Source organism: Papilio polytes, unplaced genomic scaffold (assembly GCF_000836215.1).
Source record: "Papilio polytes unplaced genomic scaffold, Ppol_1.0 DF824058.1, whole genome shotgun sequence".
NCBI lineage: Eukaryota > Metazoa > Arthropoda > Insecta > Lepidoptera > Papilionidae > Papilio > Papilio polytes.
The window spans coordinates 1,433,520-1,453,955 of record NW_013525146.1 but is presented as its reverse complement, the minus strand read 5'-3'; the positions used below and the strand labels follow the sequence as shown (position 1 = coordinate 1,453,955).

Below are 20,436 nucleotides of genomic sequence, written 5' to 3'. Positions count from 1 at the left end.
CGGCCGCTTGCTTTTTCATTAAAGATAAAAATTTCAACCTTTATTATTAGGAATTTGCTTTATTTGACGAGAAATATAATTCGGGATCCACAGATGGTACTGTATTGAAATCAATCTTAACCTTTCGCTCCGTGAGCGCCGCATACAATCTAACATTAAAATTTAAATGGAATCTGATGTTTGCGCGTGGCCTTCATTTAAAGATGCTGTTAAATATTTAAATGAAGTCCACGAGCAAACTTAAAATTCCATTAAAATATTAATGGTGGATTGTAAGCGGCGCTCAGTTAAAATTTTTAAATGACTCGTATTCGTATGTAGATATTAACATAAGTTAATTATTAGGATAAGTTTTAACAGTGGTAGTGCTCGCTTTAAAATTTTAGCACTGTAGGGCCGACACGCCCGGTGTAATATCACGACCACACAGAAGACAGGCGTGAAATGGAAGCAATTCCGTGTTTCGTCTGACGAGTATGGTCCTGGAGGCCTAATTTAAGTCCCTTCCCTTTACAATCCCTTTCTTATAAGGAGAGGATGGGAAGAGGAAGTGGATTTGACGGTGGAGGAGATGCATAGGAAGGGTAAGTATCCTCTTTATGTGGGTCTCCTCCTCCGTCGGTAAGGGTAGGCAACGCATCTACAATTGCGGTTGTCTATGGGCAGCAGTCGCTTCGCTATTTTGGCGGAAACAGGTGGCCGCTTATCATTTGCCACCTTATGTTATAAAAAAAAAATATCTTGCACATGCGGCAGGTCAACTTACAGTCCGGCGGACGCGTGCCCAGGATGCTTTGAAGGCGCTCCTCCGCATTCGAGAGTTCGCCCAGAGCTCCACCCGCTGCACACTTTTTTCGGGCCTTGTACTTAATATCTGCCCAATACTGCAATACAATACAGTCAAATGTTGCTTCAGACATAACATTTATGTCATAATGATCTGTTGCCCGCAAACTTTTTTAGCGCGGGATTTTAAAAAATGATCTAAACCATTCCTACCTGCCATTTTATTTGGCAACAATAACCAAAATAACCTTATTTATCTAGGCGCAGAGCAGTGCACCCGCCAAGGCGAGCACGGCAATACACTCTTCTCAAAGTGGTTCAGGGCACTTTTGACACTCTTATAACTTTATTATGGATAAAAATAGAAGGTTGAAATTTTGAATAATATTAGAAATACCATCATTTCTTATACATATTTCCAATTATTCTTTAATTATATCTAGTAGTTTAGACATTACAGCTAGTTGAATTTTCCACTTTTTTACCCAAAGGCACTTCCAAATATATCAAAACTCATGTAACTTAGTTATAGACACAGCTAGACATTTGGATTTTTATGGAACAGGTACACTGATGCATGCGGAATTGTTATAGACATTTTTTATTATTCATTAATGATTTTTGCGGGCGACAGCTCACACGTAAAAAAAGATACATGTATATAATAATAGATATATAAGATGAAGTAAGAATCTAAGAAAACAATAATGTTCTGAAATGTCATTATGTTTTAAAATACAATAGTTGTACTTTATTATTCCAAGCCCATAGTATATTTAACTAGTACAGAGTTAGCAAATTTTCCTTAAACTTTAATAGCAGAAGATGCCAAACTAGGTCTCTGATAAGTGCACTTATGGCAATCAAGTTGTAAACGCACAGCCCTTGACCACTCAAGTCTTGCGTGTGGTCAATTGCGGAATTGCCTGAAAGTATTGAGATTAGAAGATAATGAACCCTAAATAATTACTTTCTATCTTCAACATTTTAGGACAAGGAGAGGACTAGTCCACTCCTTGTCCAAGTTCTAAACTATGTGAACTGTTTCTACTTTATTGCTGTCTGTTAGTTTAGGTTTGTTCTTAGATGTTATGATAACTATATAAGCCTGTGCATGATGAGTAAATAGTACATGGAATTATCAAATTAAAAAGTGAATTCCCAAATATTTTTCAATACTTTCCAATGACAGTTAATAATAGGTTATTTCATTATCTGTATTTCTCTTCTTATTGAAGATCCATTTCCTGTAGTAGAAGAAATGAGATAAAAATATAACAAGTTCAGTGCTTCCAACATGGGGAGTCGGACAGTATTGAGCAAGTGACACTTGTTTGTGCCTGCTTGTTTTAGCCATTAACACAGTATGAAAATTTAATAATCAAGCATAGGAAGTATGTGTGTAATTTAAAAAGGGTCATAATGTCACTTACCCTGCACCATTTATCTGGAGATTTTCGCGCACCCCCCGTGTCCGCCGCTGCTGCGTTGAGCCGCTCGGCCAAGAGACGCCACAGCTTGCTCGAACTGAAGCGAGAGTAAATAGACTGCTTGCCGGCTGCAAAGTCGCGGTGCTCTTCCATAAACGACAAAAGCAAATCTAGTTGCTCCGAGCTCACTCTACACCTGGTCAACACACCGCTCATATCTGCTGTTCATAGCGTCAGTCAGCCAGGTTGCATTTGTAACAAATGGTATGTATACCTCACTATACCTGGTCGCCAAGGTCCGACACCGAAATTGATTTGAGAACACGACTAGGAAACATTGTTGTACAGAAGATTCATTGCTTATTTAATGTTTATTAATACGTTTATTTGTTACTCTACGTACGAAAGTTACGCATTACCAGTCACCACTTTTAAAAAGAAAGAGAAATTAAAAATTTTGGTTACATACAGGCAAGGATCAAATGGCATCACAAATGACAGTGTCAACGGGCAATTGGACAATGTTTTGAATTTTATAGTACTTCCATGCATATTGGTCAAATTATGACAAAGGTGACATTAGTAGTTCACATATTTTCCGAATGCCATAAGATCTTTGTATTGTATAGTGCCACAAGGATATTGTGGCACCTTTTTAACATTGACAGGATAGCATGGCGCTTCAGAGCATTTAGGGGCTATGTTGGTTGCCTTGCAAAACGTGTTCGTCATGTTGGTTGTCATGAAATGTCATCTATTTTTTTTTCATCGTTTTCGTATATTAATCGAATACAGACTAAAAAAAATCCCGAGTCCAGACTCTTATTTTATATCCTCTTTGTCCAATTCGATTACGTACGGCTGTAGTAGTAATAAAAATTTATTTACTCTCATTACAGATTGAGATCTCAGACCAGGATGACGACACCTATATTCTAAAACTTCACTGTTATCTGATTAGATAGTACTCGTTTGTGATGTAACTGAAGGTCGTTTGCCCCTTCAGAAATGGCTGCCTTCTTGCAGGGGGTATTGTTATAGTCCCCGGAGTATAATATAAAAATATGAAGCATTTGAAAATAAGAAAAGTTTCAATGTTTACGTTATAGTATTACGAGCCGCGCGTAACTAAAAGTGTCGCCATTTGCCCCATCAGAAATGTCTGCCTTCTTGCAGGGGGTCTTGTTATAGGCCTCTGAGTATAATATATAAAAATCAAGCATTAGAAAATAAAAATAAAATTTTGTCAAATTTTCGGCAACTTTAAATCGTCTGTCTTCGAAAACGGGCCACGGAATTGTTGTTAGTAATTGTTAAATATTTGTTTAGTAATTCTTACACTGGTCTCCAACACATGTGTGAAAATCAGCTTTGTGAAAATAAGTGAACTTAGGTTTGTTTTTTACCAACTTCAAAGCGTGATAGCCCGTAACTGCCCCATTGGACAGGATAACTAATGGCCATTCAGTTACATCACAAACGAGTACTATCTAATCAGATAACAGTAAAGTTTTAGAATATAGGTGTCGTCATCCTGGTCTGGGATCTCAATCTATTATTTGTTATGGTAATTTTTAATTTGAGAAAACAGTGCTTTTTGTAAAATTCAAAAGTAATAACTATAAATCTATCGATTCCAACTTCTATAAGAATAAAAATCGAAAATCGATAAGATTCATGACTGATTTTACACAACCCATCCCTACTAAATTTGAAAAGTATGGTCAAACTAATCTAAATTATTTAGACCTACATGACTTATACCCACCGGGCCAGTTAAGTTTGTTGGTCTATACTTACCTTTCTATTGTTGGTTGTTATGGAAATGTGAATAAAACAAAGTAGTTATCTCGCTTCATATTATTAACCGGTATTGTGGTACGTGTTGCGATATATATTGTTAAAATTAATTTTAAAAAAGTTAGTATAGGTTTTTAATTTTCTACGACACTACTATAAAAAGAAAAGCCGGTGATCTCGAATTGGCACAGAACGATGTGTCCATTATTCTTTTTCAGTGTATTTGTTCCTACGCATTATATCATTTTAATAATTAATTCAAGCGTGGATGAGGGAATTACTAAAATTGCAACCGCAACATATGCTTTATGAGAAAATCCTATGTTGATAGCAGTTATTAGAAAGGGGTACGTATAACTTGCACATACGTTTTCACCCCCTTTCGCAAAATAAACTCTTGTTAACCATCTTACAGACTTCTTCATACAGGCTTTTAATTTCTACGCATCTTAACCACGGAAGAATACCATTTTCAACTTTAGTCACAACGTCCTTATTTAAGAGAGACATCTCTCTTACAACACTATGATATTTCTAATTTTGTATTTCTGTCAAGTTACAGTTAATTCTATTGCAGACCAGTGTTTTTGAAAATAAATTATAATTTGCATTTAAATGTTTTTTTTTCCAGAAATGTTAAAGCTCTCATTATCATTTACTTCAACGTAAAACAACGACATGCTATTGCCGCAGAAGAAAGACAGTGTTTAGTGGTGCGCCGGGCAAGTGTGTCGTGGGTGAGGTGGGCCTGGCGGCGGGCGGACATGAACCGGTACGTGGTGGTGCAGCAACTCGGCGACGGCACCTACGGCTCCGTGGTGCTGGCGCAGCGCCGCGACTCCGGCGAGAAGGTTGCCATAAAACGTATGAAACGGAAATACTACTCGTGGGATGAGGCTATGAACCTACGCGAAGTAAAATCTTTAAAGAAATTGAATCACGCGAATATTGTAAAATTACGCGAAGTGATACGTGAGAACGACACGCTGTACTTTGTTTTCGAATATATGCGAGGTAACTTGTATCAGCTGATGAGAGACGCCGAGCGGCCATTCCCGGAGCCGGTGCTGCGCAACATTCTGTACCAGGTACTGCAGGGGCTGGCGCACATGCACCGGCACGGCTTCTTCCACCGCGACCTCAAGCCTGAGAACCTGCTGTGCGCCGGGCCGGAGCTAGTCAAGATCGCCGACCTAGGGCTCGCGCGCGAGGTGCGCTCGCGGCCGCCATACACGGACTACGTTTCGACGCGCTGGTACCGCGCGCCCGAGGTACTGCTGCGCGACACGCACTATGGCCCGCCCATCGACCTGTGGGCTCTGGGCTGCATCGCCGCCGAGCTCTACACGTGTCGGCCGCTGTTTCCCGGAAATTCGGAAATCGATCAGCTATACAAGATCTGCAGCGTGCTGGGGAGTCCCGAGCGCGGGGAGTGGCCGGAGGGGTTCGCGCTGGCGGAGGCGCTGCGGTTCCGGTTCCCCGCGAGCGCGGGTGTGCCGCTGGCGCGCGCGCTGCCCGGCGCCTCGCCCGCCGCGCTGGCGCTGCTGGCCGCGCTGCTGCGCTACCCGCCCGCCGAGCGGCCCACCGCGCCGCAAGCCCTACGGTAACTCCTCTCTCATTGCACCGATGTGCGCGTTAATCTTATATAACAGTGATCGCATTCCAAATATTAATTAGATTACTCAAAAAATGTAAAATAATGTTGCGTCTGTTACTTGTAGGTTCCCTTACTTCGCAGTTGGAGTCGCTCTAGGTGTCCCTGCGCCGACCTCGCGCGCTAAAAGGTAAATTTTATTACCTATTCATTTGTTTTCTTTTTTTTTATATTACTCAGTTTAACTTAATGTCTATAATATTGATGTCAAAACTTTAGGTATGTAATTTAAATACCTTTTTTTAAAGATTCGTATTATATTTTTAAGTCGACATCTCCATTTAAGGACTGCTTTCATTGCGGCGTCTTCGCAGATCCTTTTTCAATTGTTTTACGCTAGTTTTTTAAAAACTGCGTTGAGTTTATACACCCACTTGAAAGACACAAAAACGACTTGTTAGTTATTTAAAAAAAGTTGGTCCACATATTGTTACTGTTAAGCATTTTTTGGAATAAGAAAAAATATTTTTACTACTACACCCCCTCTCTCTAATCGCTTGATAATGGCCTAGCGTCATTCGCTCGTCGTTTCCTTATAAGAAAAAACTGGGTAAAGGGTCTTCCCTTAATTGGCCGCAGAAGTCTCTATGCTCGTCAGACGAAAAGAAGGAATACTTTACTTTACAGAAGATACCGGTTGAGAGCCGTTTTATCAATCATTATTGTTTTACATAGAGTAAGTCTTGCCACCTCGAGGGTATTAACGTTGCGTCTATCGCTTTGTAGAAGTGCAGTGCGAGCGGAGGCGGGGTACTCCGCCGCGGCGGCCGCGGGGGCGTCCGCGGCGCGCGCCGACCGCTTCGCCGACATTCTCGGGTACGTTCACGATCTCGGAGCGCTGCGCGATAGATTCAGGATCGAAAGGAGTTCTACACCGACATTGTTGTAGAGGCGAGGTGGTGCACGACGTGCGGCGCGGCGTGCCGGCGCCCCCCGCGCGCGCCGCCGCGCCCCCCGCGCCCGCCGCGCCCGCCGCGCCCGCCGCCGCGGCCTACCTCGGCGCGGCGCGCTACGTGGCGGGGACACGCATCGACACGTCCCTGTTTCGTCCCATATACTTGCGATCGCATCGCGGTGAGAACTACATTTTGTTTTTTAATTTTTCCATGCCCGGTGCGCCGCAGCGGTCCTTCGCGGTCACGATTTCACCACATTGAAGAGGGACGTTTGCTTCCGGAGGGTAGTTCTAAAAACATCAAGCACAGAAATATTAACTTTATAATAAATATATACATATGCACATACATGGCTCTAATTTTGAAATGCGACTCTTTTATTGTTTTGCAAATATTGTGAGACGAATTGAAGGGAAATTAAAAATCATCATCGTCATTATCTCCCCTACATTATTCTACTCCCGTAGGGTCGGCGCGCGAGGTTTTCGTCCTGCAAATAACTCTATCGTCCGTCATCTCAGTCATCACTCCGTTTTTGATCATGTCACCTTTCACGCAAAACATCCATCTCTTTATAAGTCTACCTCTGCCGGTGTTCCCGCCCACACTCATAACTAACGTCCTTCTTGTTTCAAGCGATTCATTTCTTCTCGTAACATACCCATATCACCCTAACCTTTTACTCTTTAATTTGGATTAATGAGCCGAGGTACGTAAAAGCGTCATCTAAGGCAATCGAGATAAAATTGGATAAGCCTCCGAAGTCTAACGTCCGTCACGAAGAATAATTGCTCTGTTTGCGATCTGTTTATCTTCAATCCATTTATTTCCAGTTTTTCTCGCCATCTCTCTAGTCCACTCAGGGCCTCAAGCCCATCCTTCCCAACAAGAACAATGTCGTTGGCGAATAGCATACACCGGGGAGCTTCCTCCTGGATCTCTAATGTTAACGCACAGATAAACAGCAAGAACAGATAAGGGCTTAAAGCCGGTCCCTGGAGCAGGCCCATAGACACACTGAACTTGTTGGTTTCGCAGGCTTCGGACCGGACGTGGGTGTTCGCTCTTTAGTACATAGAACTCTCGAATCTTGAGTTAAGAATAAAATTAGTACCGCGCTATAGAATTGGCGCAACACTAGATTATTGGCAGAAACGTCACATCTCTGACAGCTCATTAGGATTGATGATTTGCGCGCCATGTAGGCGGGACGCGGGACCTCTATAGTCCAGTTTTTAAATTAATATTGTTAGTTACAATTATATTAATTGTTTAAAATTGTGAACAGAAAATAAAAATAAATAGCTAAACTTATTATAATGGAATACCATTTGTTTAAGTACGAAAACGATTTGATTACAGAGGCGACGGTAGTGGGCAGCGGCGAGCGCGTCGACTGGGCCGCCAAGTACCTGCGCTGAGCCGCCGCATGTCTACTTACATTATACATTCTTTAACCTCTTCTAATTCATTTCGATGTAATTAATGTTCTAAAAAAGCGGTCGCATGCGGGCCCTGCGCCGCGTCGTAGGCGCGGGCAGCTCGCGGGGGTCGGCAGAGGCCGCACTCCGCCGCGCCATACCTAATGCCGGTTCTGTGCCCTTTCCTACCATTTCCTACAGAAGAAAGGCGAAAGACGATAAGATTGAAGAGATAATGTACCACAGTCATCGCTGTCCAAAATTAACTAAAAAATTCGGAAAAATTTACATCAGTCTGGCTTTGTTTTCAAACTTTCCTTACTCATTTTAATATACTGAAGTTTAATTTAAAAATTCGTTTGATAGATTTATTTTAAATAGATTAATTGTAATGATATGATTGTAAAGTTTGATAGTATGATGAGGTTGGAGCGGCAGCGGCAGTGGGCAGCGGGCAGCGGGCAGCGGGCAGCCGAGAGCCAATACCGCACTACGCAGCTTCTCCAGAATTGTAAATAAAACACTTATTCAATGACATGCGTTTCTTTTTCGTTCTTCTGTTCATATTTAAATAAATGACAGATAGAAATATAATTCACATACATTAGTTGTTGATCACAATTGTTATTATAATTTGTAATAACATATAATAATGTTGCACCTGATGACAATTGCTGTATTAAAAAGGGAAAGCAAATGCAGTCATGAAAATAGTTTAATGAAATGTGTCAAGCACATAGAAACACAATTAGAGATGTGTGGCTCGACAACAAGATATTTAAATTGTATTGTGGTCAATTATATACAATGTTCATTTACTATAATAATAATAAAGGCACACACAAATTCTTATTTAGTAATCTTGCCAGAATTATATTTCTTAGAGACATCATGGATATACATATGGCAGGTCGGCACAATTCAGCTTTACACATCCAAATTCACTATTCCATGTGAACACTTGCAGCGTTCACATCACACCAACTCTACAGTCCAAATAGTGTCACTAACAAATCACACTCTTCTGGATTGGTGCAATATTGCCTCGGTTTTACCAAGATTTGAAATACATAATTACTTAAACTAAATTATAATGCTTTAGTTAATTATTTTCAGTATGAAATTAGATTTTGACCTTAACAATATGAACTAAAACACAAACAGGTAACTTTGTTTCCTACTATTGTATATTATTTACACATTTGCTTTAATATAAAATCTGTAAGTATTTAACAGTGTCAGCGTGTCAGTGGTACTTGAGGTAGGGCTTGTGTTCTCGCGCCGGCGAGAGCGGCGCGGCGGGCGGCGCGGCCGCGGAGGGCGCGGGCGGCGCGTGTTGCGGGTGCGCCGGCCATGCTTCCGCCGGCCAGCTGTACACGCGCGCTCCACCGCCCTCCATCAGGCCCCATCCGAGCAGCTGAGAACGAGACCCTCTATCTCTCTTAGGAGATGCTGTGGAAATGTTCACCGACACACCCTTGATGATGTGGTCCTGCCCGCACAGTGACTGGGCTACTTCGGGGTCCAGAAATGTTACAAAGCTAAAAGCGCGAAAGGGACGGGGCACAAACACATCTGTCACTTGACCGAAGGCTCCAAAATATTCGCGTAAATCATCTGCAGTGAGGTTTTCGGTACATCTGCCTACGAACACCTTGCGGTGTGCGGCCGCGCCGCCATCTTTGCTGTTGGGAATGCGCACGTCGCACCAGCGACCGTCGATCATGTGTCGCCGTCCAAGGGCGCGCACCTGCGCTTCATATTCAGCAAATTTTATGAATCCAAAACCTTTGGATAGACCCGTTTTAGCATCTCGTTTAACTTGTACCATGAGTAACTCCCCAAAGGAAGAAAAGTATTCACGAACTGTATCCTCTCCGGTCTTCCACGGCAAGCCCAGCACGATTAAATCCGAGCAACGAGGACGCAACGGCGGAGCGCTGGCGCGAGGGAATGCGCAGAAATAGCGATGTGCCGCCCAGCCCCCAGGCGGGGGCGATACTCTCTCCTCTACCAGACGCAAGCCCCGGAGCCGACCACCGGCACGGTATTTAAGTCCACTCGCTCCAGCGAATTGGGCTGTGATCGTGCTCAACAATAAGGAGCCGTCTTCTTCTGTTGGCAACTCTATGGGCTCGTCTTGTTCGCCCTCGCTAACCAACGCGTATTCTATTGACATGTCGCTTACCAACCGATTGTACTTATCTTACTCCTCATCATGTTAATATTATCTGAAGACACAAGACTTGCTGTCGCCTCTTTTCTGCACAATTAGAGGCTTCGATTATCACTTTTAGGCAATAATATCATGTGTAATCTTGCGCGTGACGTATAAAGTGACGTTTTTAAAATGTCAAGAACTGACAGCTGTCAGTATTACTATCAATTTTCATGTTATAGTAAATGTAATGAATTTAAAAATTATACATAATTTTCGGACGTTATTGATATTACCAACAATAAAGGTAAAAGTAAGAAAATCACCACATTTATGACGGTGATTTTTCATGATATAACTTTAGTGCCGGAAAATATTATAAACAACAATAAATATGGATAGGTTAGGCAAAGTTGATGAGCATGATAAATAATATCATAAGGTATGATGCCCTATTTTAATTTGTTTACAACGTATCAACTACTAATTGATAATATTAAAAACGTTATTTTTTTATTTTTACTGACGAGAGTAGTTAGTGAGTTATTAATAAAAACGTGGAAAATGGGTAAATTCCAACTTTATAGTCACATTTACCAAATTACGTGGTAATTATTGATAATACCGAAAATTACTCATTCTTTTTTATAACATACATGTTCATACGCTATTTGATATAGACCTATAAGACTCGGTGGGCATAAGTAAAAATAAATAATGATGGGTCAATAACGTCCTCCTCTTATGCCGTTTTCTTATATTAGACTAGCTTTCGCGCGCAACATCATCCGTCAAAAAAAGTAACTATCCTATTTGTTCTTCCAGACTATCCTCTACATCTATACCGAATTTCATCGAGATCCGTTCAAGGGTTTAGACTATACAGACTCTAACACCCATTGTTCACCCGTCGAGGCGAGCAGAGGTAACACTTTTGGCAGCCTTGCAATTTCGTTGTGTTAAGTTTTTAACTATTTTGATATATTCTTAAGTTATTCGTTAATCTGTGTTATTTAACAATACTATTTATCTTTATTTAAAATAATATTGTTAGGAAAATATTAGAAAACGGAAGAAATAGTGGGGGTAGTCTTATAAAATACATGGCAAGGAGTGGCTCGGGCGCTCAATCGCAGTCTGGTCGCTCAGTCGCCAACAATCTCAGTGTTTTACTAGTCGTCATCACGGAAAGTTCGATATATTTGCGTTGTCGCATTGGAGTTCAGTTTGTGTGTGCTTTGTTATACTTGTAAATTACTCTAATAATTTACAAGTATAACAATACTTTTAAATGTATACTGTAATAATACTTGTAATATGGCCGTCCGTCTATATTTGAAAAGAAATCATTTTTTTTTTTAGAATATACGGTGGCAAACTAGCAAGCGGCCACCTGAATCCACTGAAATGAAAAGCGACCGCTGCCCATAAACATCGGCAATTGCAGATGCGTTGCCTACCCTTGATTGACGGAGGAGGAGACGCACATAAAGAGGAAATTTTCCGTTTCTATGCGTCTCCTTCACCGTCAAATCCACTTTTCCTTCCCATCCTTTCCTCTCAAGAAAAGGGTGGGAATGGAAAGAGATAAAATTAGGCCTCCGGCACCACACTTATCAGACGAAACGCGGAATTGCTTACACTTCACGACTGTTTTCTGTGTGGTCGTGGTATTACTGGGGGCGAGTCAGCCCTACAGTGCGAAGATGTTAAAGCGCACTCTACCACTGTTAATTTGTGTCGAAATATGTAACAGTTGTGAATAAAGATAGTTGTTTTGAACATCAAGAGATATTCCGGATTTTATACTTAATATTATAAAGAGGAAAGATTTGCATTTTTTATATTTCTGTATGTATTTGTTTCACACAAAACAAATAGGCCGATTTTAAAAATTCTTTCACCATTAGAAAGGTAATTTCACCATCACCACCATCACCAGCTCACTATATGTCCCCACCGAGGGGCTCGGAGCCTACCCTAAATTAGGGTGATTAGGCCATAGTCAAACACGCCGGCCCAGTGCGGGTTGGTCGACTTCACACATATCTTTGAATTTCTTTGCCGATATGTGCAGGTTGCATCACGAATCACGATGTTTTCCTTCACCGTAAGAACGTCGGGTAAATTATGTACATATGAAAATTCGAAAAATCGAAAATCACATTGGTACACGGCGGGATTCGAACCCAAGACCTGTAGATTACAAGTCAAGTGCTTTAACCACTGAGCCACCGACGCTCCAAAGGTAATTTATCTGTCAATAATATTAGGCCATGTGGTATTATTACTAATGTTGAGAATCTATTAATAAATTAATAAACAACACATTTTTGGAACCCGGCGTTAAAAATTTAATTATATTTTCACTTTTCTCGGTTTACGCTGCCTAAACCGTTGGAGATATATAAAAAGGATGTATTGTAGATCCCAAAATGTTGTTCTACAGAAAATAACCATATAAAATGAAACAAAATCCGAACGCTATTTGCGTCGTTGTTTTATTGGTTTCAATATTAAATAATAATTATCAAAATAAATAATTTTGTCGTCAGGAGAATTTAATATTACTAATATTATCTTACTTCTTACTAATCTTACTAATATTATAAATGCGAAAGTTTAGAGAGATGGATGGATGGATGTTTGTTAGCGTTTGTAGCCTAAACGGCTGAACGGATCTCCATGAAATTTGGCACAGGTTTAGAGCATAGTCGGGAAGAACACATAGGCTACTTTTTATCCCGGGAATAGTTAAGGTTCCCGTGGGATTCATTTATTTAGTTTTTTAATGTTTACTCGATCATTCTGCAACGGTTCAACATATCTTATTGAAATTTGGCACAGATATAAAACAAAGTCTGGAGTACACATGGGATAAGCATCATCCCCGAGAAATGTCCGGTTCCCGAGGGATACGTAGCTTTTTGTAATGTTTATAGTTTGTATGTTTTCTAATACCACGCGTACGAACTAGCGGGCAACAGCTCGTCTTAAATAAATGCGAAAGTTTAGATGGATGGATGGATGTTTGTCAGACTTTGTAGACTAAAAGGCTGAACTTATTTTGATGAAATTAGGTATAGATGTAGAGGATAGTCTGCAAGAACACATAGGATACCCACTTTTGTTTTTTTTTATTTCCACGCAGACGGAGTCGCGGACGAAAGCTAGTAAACTATTTATTATGTTAAGTAATAATTATAATCCCGGGTCAAAGTCCAGAGCGCACTTACGATACATTAGACATCAACGCGCACGTGGAAAATGTCACCGACTTTTTTTTCTCTCATAAATATATTTCCATACCTTGAGGTTTGCACTCAAGTTACTTTTCATACTTAGAACTCAAGTAAATAATATTTTAAATAGAAGACAAACAAGACAAGAGTTATCACAACACTAATCACCTTTATTTACTCTTATTTTTCTACTAAATTTCAGACAGAAGACAGACCAAGAACCAACACCAAGAGGGATGAGTATCCCTTTTCTTTAATGGAGAGGAAACGGAAAGTGGATTTGACAAATCGCACATAAAGAGCTTCCTATCAATGCTTATAGTAAGGGGTAGTATCCTCTTCATGTGCGTCTCCTCCTCCGTCAAATAAGGGTAGGGAACTCGTATACATTTGCGGATGTCTATTGGTAGCGGTCGATACGACATTTTGACGAATTCAGGTGACCGCTTGTTTGTTTGCTTGCTTGCTCGTTTGCCACCTTTTGATTTCAAATAAAATCTTAATTGGGTCTCTTTTATTTTATTACTAAATTATTTTTATATGATTAGGTGGGAAGCGAGCAAACGGCCACCGGAATTAGCCAAAAAGATAAGAATACGAAATCGTCGCCACTTTTGTTTTAAACATTAAAATACTTCTTAGTTTTCTTATTGTCTTTAATATATCCTAGGTCTTTTTAGATATACGTTTCATTCAATTTTATTCAGAACTGTTAGATAATTTCTACATTTTACACATTTATAATCTATTACACTCACTATCTAATTTGTTGTAGTTAAATCAAACCTCTTAATAAATTCACAACATCTATTTCTCCTTTGCGTCTCCTCCACCATAAAATCCACCTCACCTTTATAAGAAAAGGATGAGCATTGAAGTGAACCGACAGAAGACCGACTTCTGTTTTGTACAGCTGCTGCTCCGCCGACGATAAGCCGCCGCGCCGAGCAGTGCCCGTGTTGGCTGTTTGCTGCGAAGTCGACGTTTATGACACTGATGAGTTGCGCTTGCACAAAACAACGTGCTGTGGCGCTTCATCTTAGAATTCATAATAATCATTTTGGTAGAAGCCTAGGTAGTTACCTATTGGAGTTTGTACCATACAGCCGGTAACGGTGCGAGGCATTAAGCGAGGCCCGCGGGTCGCGGTGCGGCGCGGGACGGGCGGGGCAGGGCGGTCATAGCTTTCGGCGAGCTTACAAACAAACAAACCTGTTTCCTCCCGCGCCGCGCGCACCCACCTGCTGCGCCCGCCGACATTATCCGCTTAAATGCATGAAATGAACCTTTAGCGTCGCCTCTCAAAAGAGACCTGTCTAAACGCACGGGTACGGTAAAATAACTTTGCACTCGAGCTTTCCCTCCAAAGTATCATGTAGCAATTTGTAGCATCGTGTAAGTAATGATAGTAGAACGCACAAGTGACGCCAGTGGCCGTGTACAAACGCATTACGTACATATGTAGCGCAATTGTGTTGTCTTCGGTAGTAGTAGTAGTAGTAGAGTAGACTTTTAAGGCTTTGTCCAAATGTCCCGAGCTTCAGGCGACTCGGCAGTGGCGACGAGGTGTTCGGCAGTAGTGCGCGCGGGCAGTGGGGAAGGGGGAACGGGCGGGCTCGGGCAAAATACAGTATACGAGAGACCGCGTGCGCGAGTGGTCGCTGCTATCGGCTTGGAGCGGCGCGGCCGCGGTGTGTGATGCGAGCGGGCCGGCCGCCATGGCCACTCTCGGCCTCTCCAAGGTGTTCATTCTCGACAAGTACTTTACTGAGCTGCAAAAGTTTTGGGAGACGGAGAAGAAACTGCAAGGTGAGCGGCGCACCCACGGCCCGCGCTGCGGCCTTTCACGCCGTTGTCACGTATTTATGTTTTTGTCGGGGCGCTCCAAAACCCCAACATTTTTGACGTGTGAAATCGAACGGGCTATAATGAGCGCCGGCGCTCGCAGTGGCAGCAGGTAGGTGCGCAGTGCGCGATTGCGCAGCGGTCAGATGTATTATGTGCTACATAATGATGAAAACATTACAAGTTTCGGACGTAAATTGTAGTCTTTGTTTGTAGTACGATATAGTAACTGTAGAACTATGTAATGCAGATTGATCATTCCGAGGCCCGGGGCGCGTCCCCCGCCGCGCCGCGCCGCGCCGCGCTCGCCGCCAGCCCCGGCCCCAGCGCTCGCGCTGCACTATCTATTAGATCGTGACGCACCGACCGCGACTTGTTTGACTGCTTCTCAAAATGAAAAACTTTTAGTTACTTATGTATTACTTTTGGTTATAAGTAAGTTAAGTCCATTTCGACCTTTTTTTTTAATATACTTACTATTACCTAAAAGTCTTTTTTAGCATCGGAGCGGGAAAGCGTTCGCTCGGAGCGCAAAAGCTCGTTCCAAAATTCTTAAGTCATTCTACTTGACGGCTACAATCTAATAGAAAAGCTCTGGGATGACAGTAAGGCAGACCGTAGCCAGCCAGTTATAATCTGTGGCTTCAAACTGCTCTTTGGCACGTTTTTTTTGGCCAAACATTCAGGTACTGCTGTAAAATTACGACTGTACAATGAGATTCGGTTTCATTAGATTTGAATAGTGGACCTTGAACTACCTACTAGGTACAACTTGCCCTGGGCCGATTTAAGCTTTGCCAGGTCGATCGACCCACCCCGCCCCACCGCGCCCTACTCTGCCGCCGATACTACGGCTCTCTCAGTGGACTTGTCTAGTATTGTGTTGTATTTAAGAACAACTGCTCTAAATAAAGAGGTGAGCAATACAAAATTTCCAGATCGAACAAAATAATTTTGATATTTTTGTTCTAGGAGCTTTTTACTCTTAATAACACAAGGCCGTGCGTGGCACTACCTTCCTTCAATGACCTTCCACTTAGCCACAACCACTACCTTCCACGACACCTTCCTTCAATTGGAGCAATTAAAACAAATGGCGGGAACGGAGTTTAAATTTTGTAAATGATTCGTCCTCGTGAGATTTAAAAATCGCCGACGTTACTTAACGATAACGTGTTTCTAATAGTGAAGGAATTTTTGGAATCGCCCCAATAGTTGTTAAGTCATTTCAAAACATAGTGTGTCCTATTTTTAACCTACTGAATACAATTGTACTTGAATCACCTTTGTAGGTATGTTAATTATTTGTAAGCAAGAAATCCTCTTCCAGTGCATAGTGACATTCTGCGAACGGAGACTCTATTCGCAAAACGTGCCACGTCACAACTGCCATCAGCGTCACCTAGTAGACCGATATTAGTAATCACTTTTATATGTTATTACGTTCGCTCCGTTTTTCTACCTATTACCAAAAGTATTAACTTAGTAGTAATCTACATAATATCAGAAATCCACCGATGCAATATTCCAAATTCCTAAGCCCTGTAGTTTGTGCGCTGATTTTTCGGTTACCCTGATTGTGTTCGCGAGATCTTCTAAACTATTAGTCCAATTTGAATAGTTACTAGAAAGGACAATTTTATTCTACATTAAATTCTCCTGATAACAAACGCATTTATTTGGATAAGGATTAATACTGAAACCAATTAAAGAACGCCGCAAATAGCGTGCGGTTTGAAATTCATTTTGTACGTAAACCGTTAAAGATAGATATATGCCACCGCAGACTTTTCTGTAGGACATTTTGAAATCTACTATTCTTTCATACATAATTTTTATATACCTATAATGGTTTACGCAGCGTAACCCGAGAAAAATTGAAGTTTATTGAATTTATACGCCGCCGTACAGAAATACGCTGTTTATTACGCAGAGACATTAAGTCAGTGAGGAATAGAACGTGTAATTTTAGTTAAGAAATAAGAACACTGACTTCTATTCATTCATTTAGGTTTTTCAAATGAAGTTAAAATGTTTTTTTGTAAGCTTTTCCCGTTCGATAAAATAACAACCTCTTTCTTAGTGTTGGATGTCATTTGTTGACAAAATATACGCGCCACGTGTGCTCGCGCCGGTTTGATGACGGTGTCTTGAGCCGGCCGGCGCAGCGGAACGGCGGCCTTATATGCCTTGCATCCGTGTTCCACTTCACGAAAATTTGCCTTGTTATTTGAGAAATCCTATACGGAAGAAAAGAGGCGAAATATGAGCGCGTGAAGTGCTTTGTCCATAGTGTCAAGCGTGAGATAGATATTTGAAGCCGATTTCTTCAAAAAGACAAAATTGAAAAAATGTCAGATCCGTCTTTGTTTTACGGCTCCGACGACATATGTACTTTTATTTAGTTTAAAAAAACACAATCGACCTTCTACCAGTAACTATTATACTTTTCGCATAAACAGCATTTGCAGCACTGCGGAAATAGACCGTACGTAATTATACAATTGTGTTATGTGAATTTACTTGTAAATGGTTGCGCGGGATGGCGCATTGGTCCGCCGCGACGACATGCGTGCTCCGAGACCCGCTGCGGCGCAAGCTCTATAGTGTCCAAGGCACTTAGCTAGGCGCGAGAGCGCCATCTGATGGAGACGCGTGTTTTATAAGGCACTAACTGCCATTTGATGAGTTTCTTGCGGTCGGTGCAATGACGCCTTTTTGCCGCCGGCCATAACACAGCACGTGTCGCGCATGCCTCAACCCGCTCGTGACAAGTTTACATTAAGGCGTAACGCGCTTGCGCATGTGTTATTTCTCTCCCGTGGGGACTTCCCCCGGGCGATCTAAACATACTTCTGCAATTCAACTTGCCAGTGGTCAGCCGGTGGAGACCTCCTCAGGGGAGGAGTCCCCACGTCCCGCGCCTCACACCCCGCGGTGCACTACTGCTTCTGCTGATAGTATGCCTCAACAATTTCCTCCTTATCCTACTCTCGTAGGACGCAGGTTTTTGTTCTCCGCATAACTCTATCATATGTCATCTCATCACCCCCTTTTTATGATCATGTCACCTTTCACGCAATTCATGCCTCATCTTGACCGGTAATAGTGTATCGTACTTGTTCTCCTGAAATCGCTAAATGTGGGGAAAAGTTTGTAACAAAAGCGTGTACAAGGCGAGGTGCGCTACCGACTGCCGACTGCCGGCTGCAGGTAGTCGACACCTGTTTTTTACCATCAGAACATCGATGGCAACCTAAATCGTTATTTAAGTAAGATGTGGTGGTTAACTTGTTTGATGAAAAATTACGGCTTTAGATTGGAAGAAAGAATCTTTCTCTGATGTAAACCACGAACTTACCAACTTGTTAACTACGTTGGAAATCCTATGTTTGATATGAAAAACTTTTACATCTATGTTTATTCTGAGAATTTACCAGCATTTCTCGATGATTCATTAGATTTTGAACATTTCCTGCACTGAAATTGAAACAGGGCAAATGTCGAAATATCAATTAGTTTTTTGTCATCACCAAATCATAATCTTGATACTTTCAGCATCTATTATACTTATCAAACTTAAGGATTATTATTGCAGAAGTGGCATGTGACCGCCAAGGCCGTACATATTTTGAATAGTTTGCTTCGATTTTAATGTAAATTCGTAAAAAAAATAAATAGATAATAAAGGTAGGGACAGATCATTGTTATGAAATAACGAGTCCGTCTGTTCCTACCCGAGCCCGAGCTGAGAGGCGAGGGGGGCGGGGGGCGCGGGCGCTTAGCGCGCTGACTCAGCGACATTCCACCGCGCCCCCCGCCCCCTTGCCCGCCGCGCCACCCGCGCCTCCCGCGCTTTCTGAAAATGAAATGCACATCGAAGCTCAATATTATGCGCACATCTATGTTTTAACACCATCTAGTGCTTAAGACATACTAAAGAAGGTCATTTTTTCAGTCCCTTGTTACTGTCATAGCTAGGAATCAATGTGCTGTAAATAAAATCTAATTTAATTTAAGAAACAATTTCATTGAAAACTGAAAGTGCAACAATCTATTTTTGCAGTTTATATTAACATGGGTATATATAAAGAATCATATGTCAGTTGGAATTTTACGAACTTAAAAGGTAATCTTGTAAGCGTCATATTTTGAGCAAAAACATCACATGTGCTGATAGACGTAGTTTCATTGTATTTGGTGACATGTATATGGGGATGGCTGAGCTGCTCACGGGAGCATCATCAGGCTAACTTACAATTACTCGTTATTGTTAATTCTAAACCCAATTCTAAAAAAAAGTATAAAGCTTAGTTACCTCGTGTTTGCCTGAATTATCTTAAAATAGTTTTAATTTGTGAAGATGTATCAATTTAATGGTCAATCTACCCGCTGTGGGCCAGCGTGTTGCCTATGTCAGCACTATGGCCTAGTCACCCCTTACTTAGTGTAGGCTCCGAGCTCCGAGCTCCGAGTCCCTCGGTGGGGACGTCTAGTGAGCTGGTGTTGATGATGATCAATTTAAATAATAACAATGATTACAGTCACTTGGGTCGTAAGTTGCAAATCATTAACGTATAGTTTTCTTTATGTTTCAATATGGAATAATTTCGGTAGTAGTTGTGTATTTATTACTTATACCTGTAGAGGAAGTATTGATTGAAGGACAAGGACATCATCACAATGCCTCGTCAGATGCTGTCACTTACAAATTTTGTTTTTAAATAACTTAATAATCTCTCCCATGGGTCCATTCCATGCCACGTGATGTGCTAGCGCATGTGTACTTGAATAAGTTGATATATTCATAACATACACGTATATATATATCAGGTCGGGTCGAGACTGTTGGTGTTCACCTGTACATAGTGGCATAGCGTCGGTGGCTCAGGGGTTTGAGCACTTGATTTGTAATCTAAAGGTCTTGAGTGCGAATCCCGCCATGTACCTGTCAATGTGATTTTAGATTTTTCAATTTTCCATTACTTTTCTTTCTAGCTGTGTGTGCTGGAGTTCCTCGGGTCTGTTGCATTGGTTCTGATCGTGAGTGCCTGTGTTTCTTTTTTATAAGTTTTATAAGTCTCTCAGAGTTTCGGTTGCACTTAAAAGCGTCGATTATAGAATGCCGTTTCGCTCGCGGAGAAAGCACGCACAAAATGTTTGAATAAGGCAAACGGGGTGCGTAGCACTGTGGTGGGGGGGGG

General features: G+C 41.6%; 2 protein-coding genes and 1 pseudogene across 2 annotated transcripts; 1 reads left to right on the top strand and 2 right to left on the bottom strand.

Annotated features, from left to right (window-relative positions):
• Positions 1–668: 668 nt before the first annotated feature.
• Positions 669–2,906, bottom strand: LOC106100307. Its single transcript, XM_013279131.1, has 2 exons — positions 2,220–2,906; positions 669–884 (listed from the first exon to the last, which is right to left on the bottom strand). Exons 1-2 carry the CDS (start codon positions 2,430–2,432, stop codon positions 678–680), a joined length of 420 nt encoding a protein of 139 aa, XP_013134585.1. The 5' UTR covers positions 2,433–2,906; the 3' UTR covers positions 669–677.
• Positions 2,907–3,919: 1,013 nt separating this feature from the next.
• Positions 3,920–9,055, top strand: LOC106100251 (serine/threonine-protein kinase MAK). Its single transcript, XM_013279045.1, has 6 exons — positions 3,920–4,363; positions 4,648–5,619; positions 5,738–5,800; positions 6,397–6,536; positions 6,583–6,744; positions 7,929–9,055. Exons 1-6 carry the CDS (start codon positions 4,338–4,340, stop codon positions 7,985–7,987), a joined length of 1,422 nt encoding a protein of 473 aa, XP_013134499.1. The 5' UTR covers positions 3,920–4,337; the 3' UTR covers positions 7,988–9,055.
• Positions 9,056–9,156: 101 nt separating this feature from the next.
• LOC106100293 lies at positions 9,157–10,337 on the bottom strand (annotated as a pseudogene).
• Positions 10,338–20,436: the final 10,099 nt, after the last annotated feature.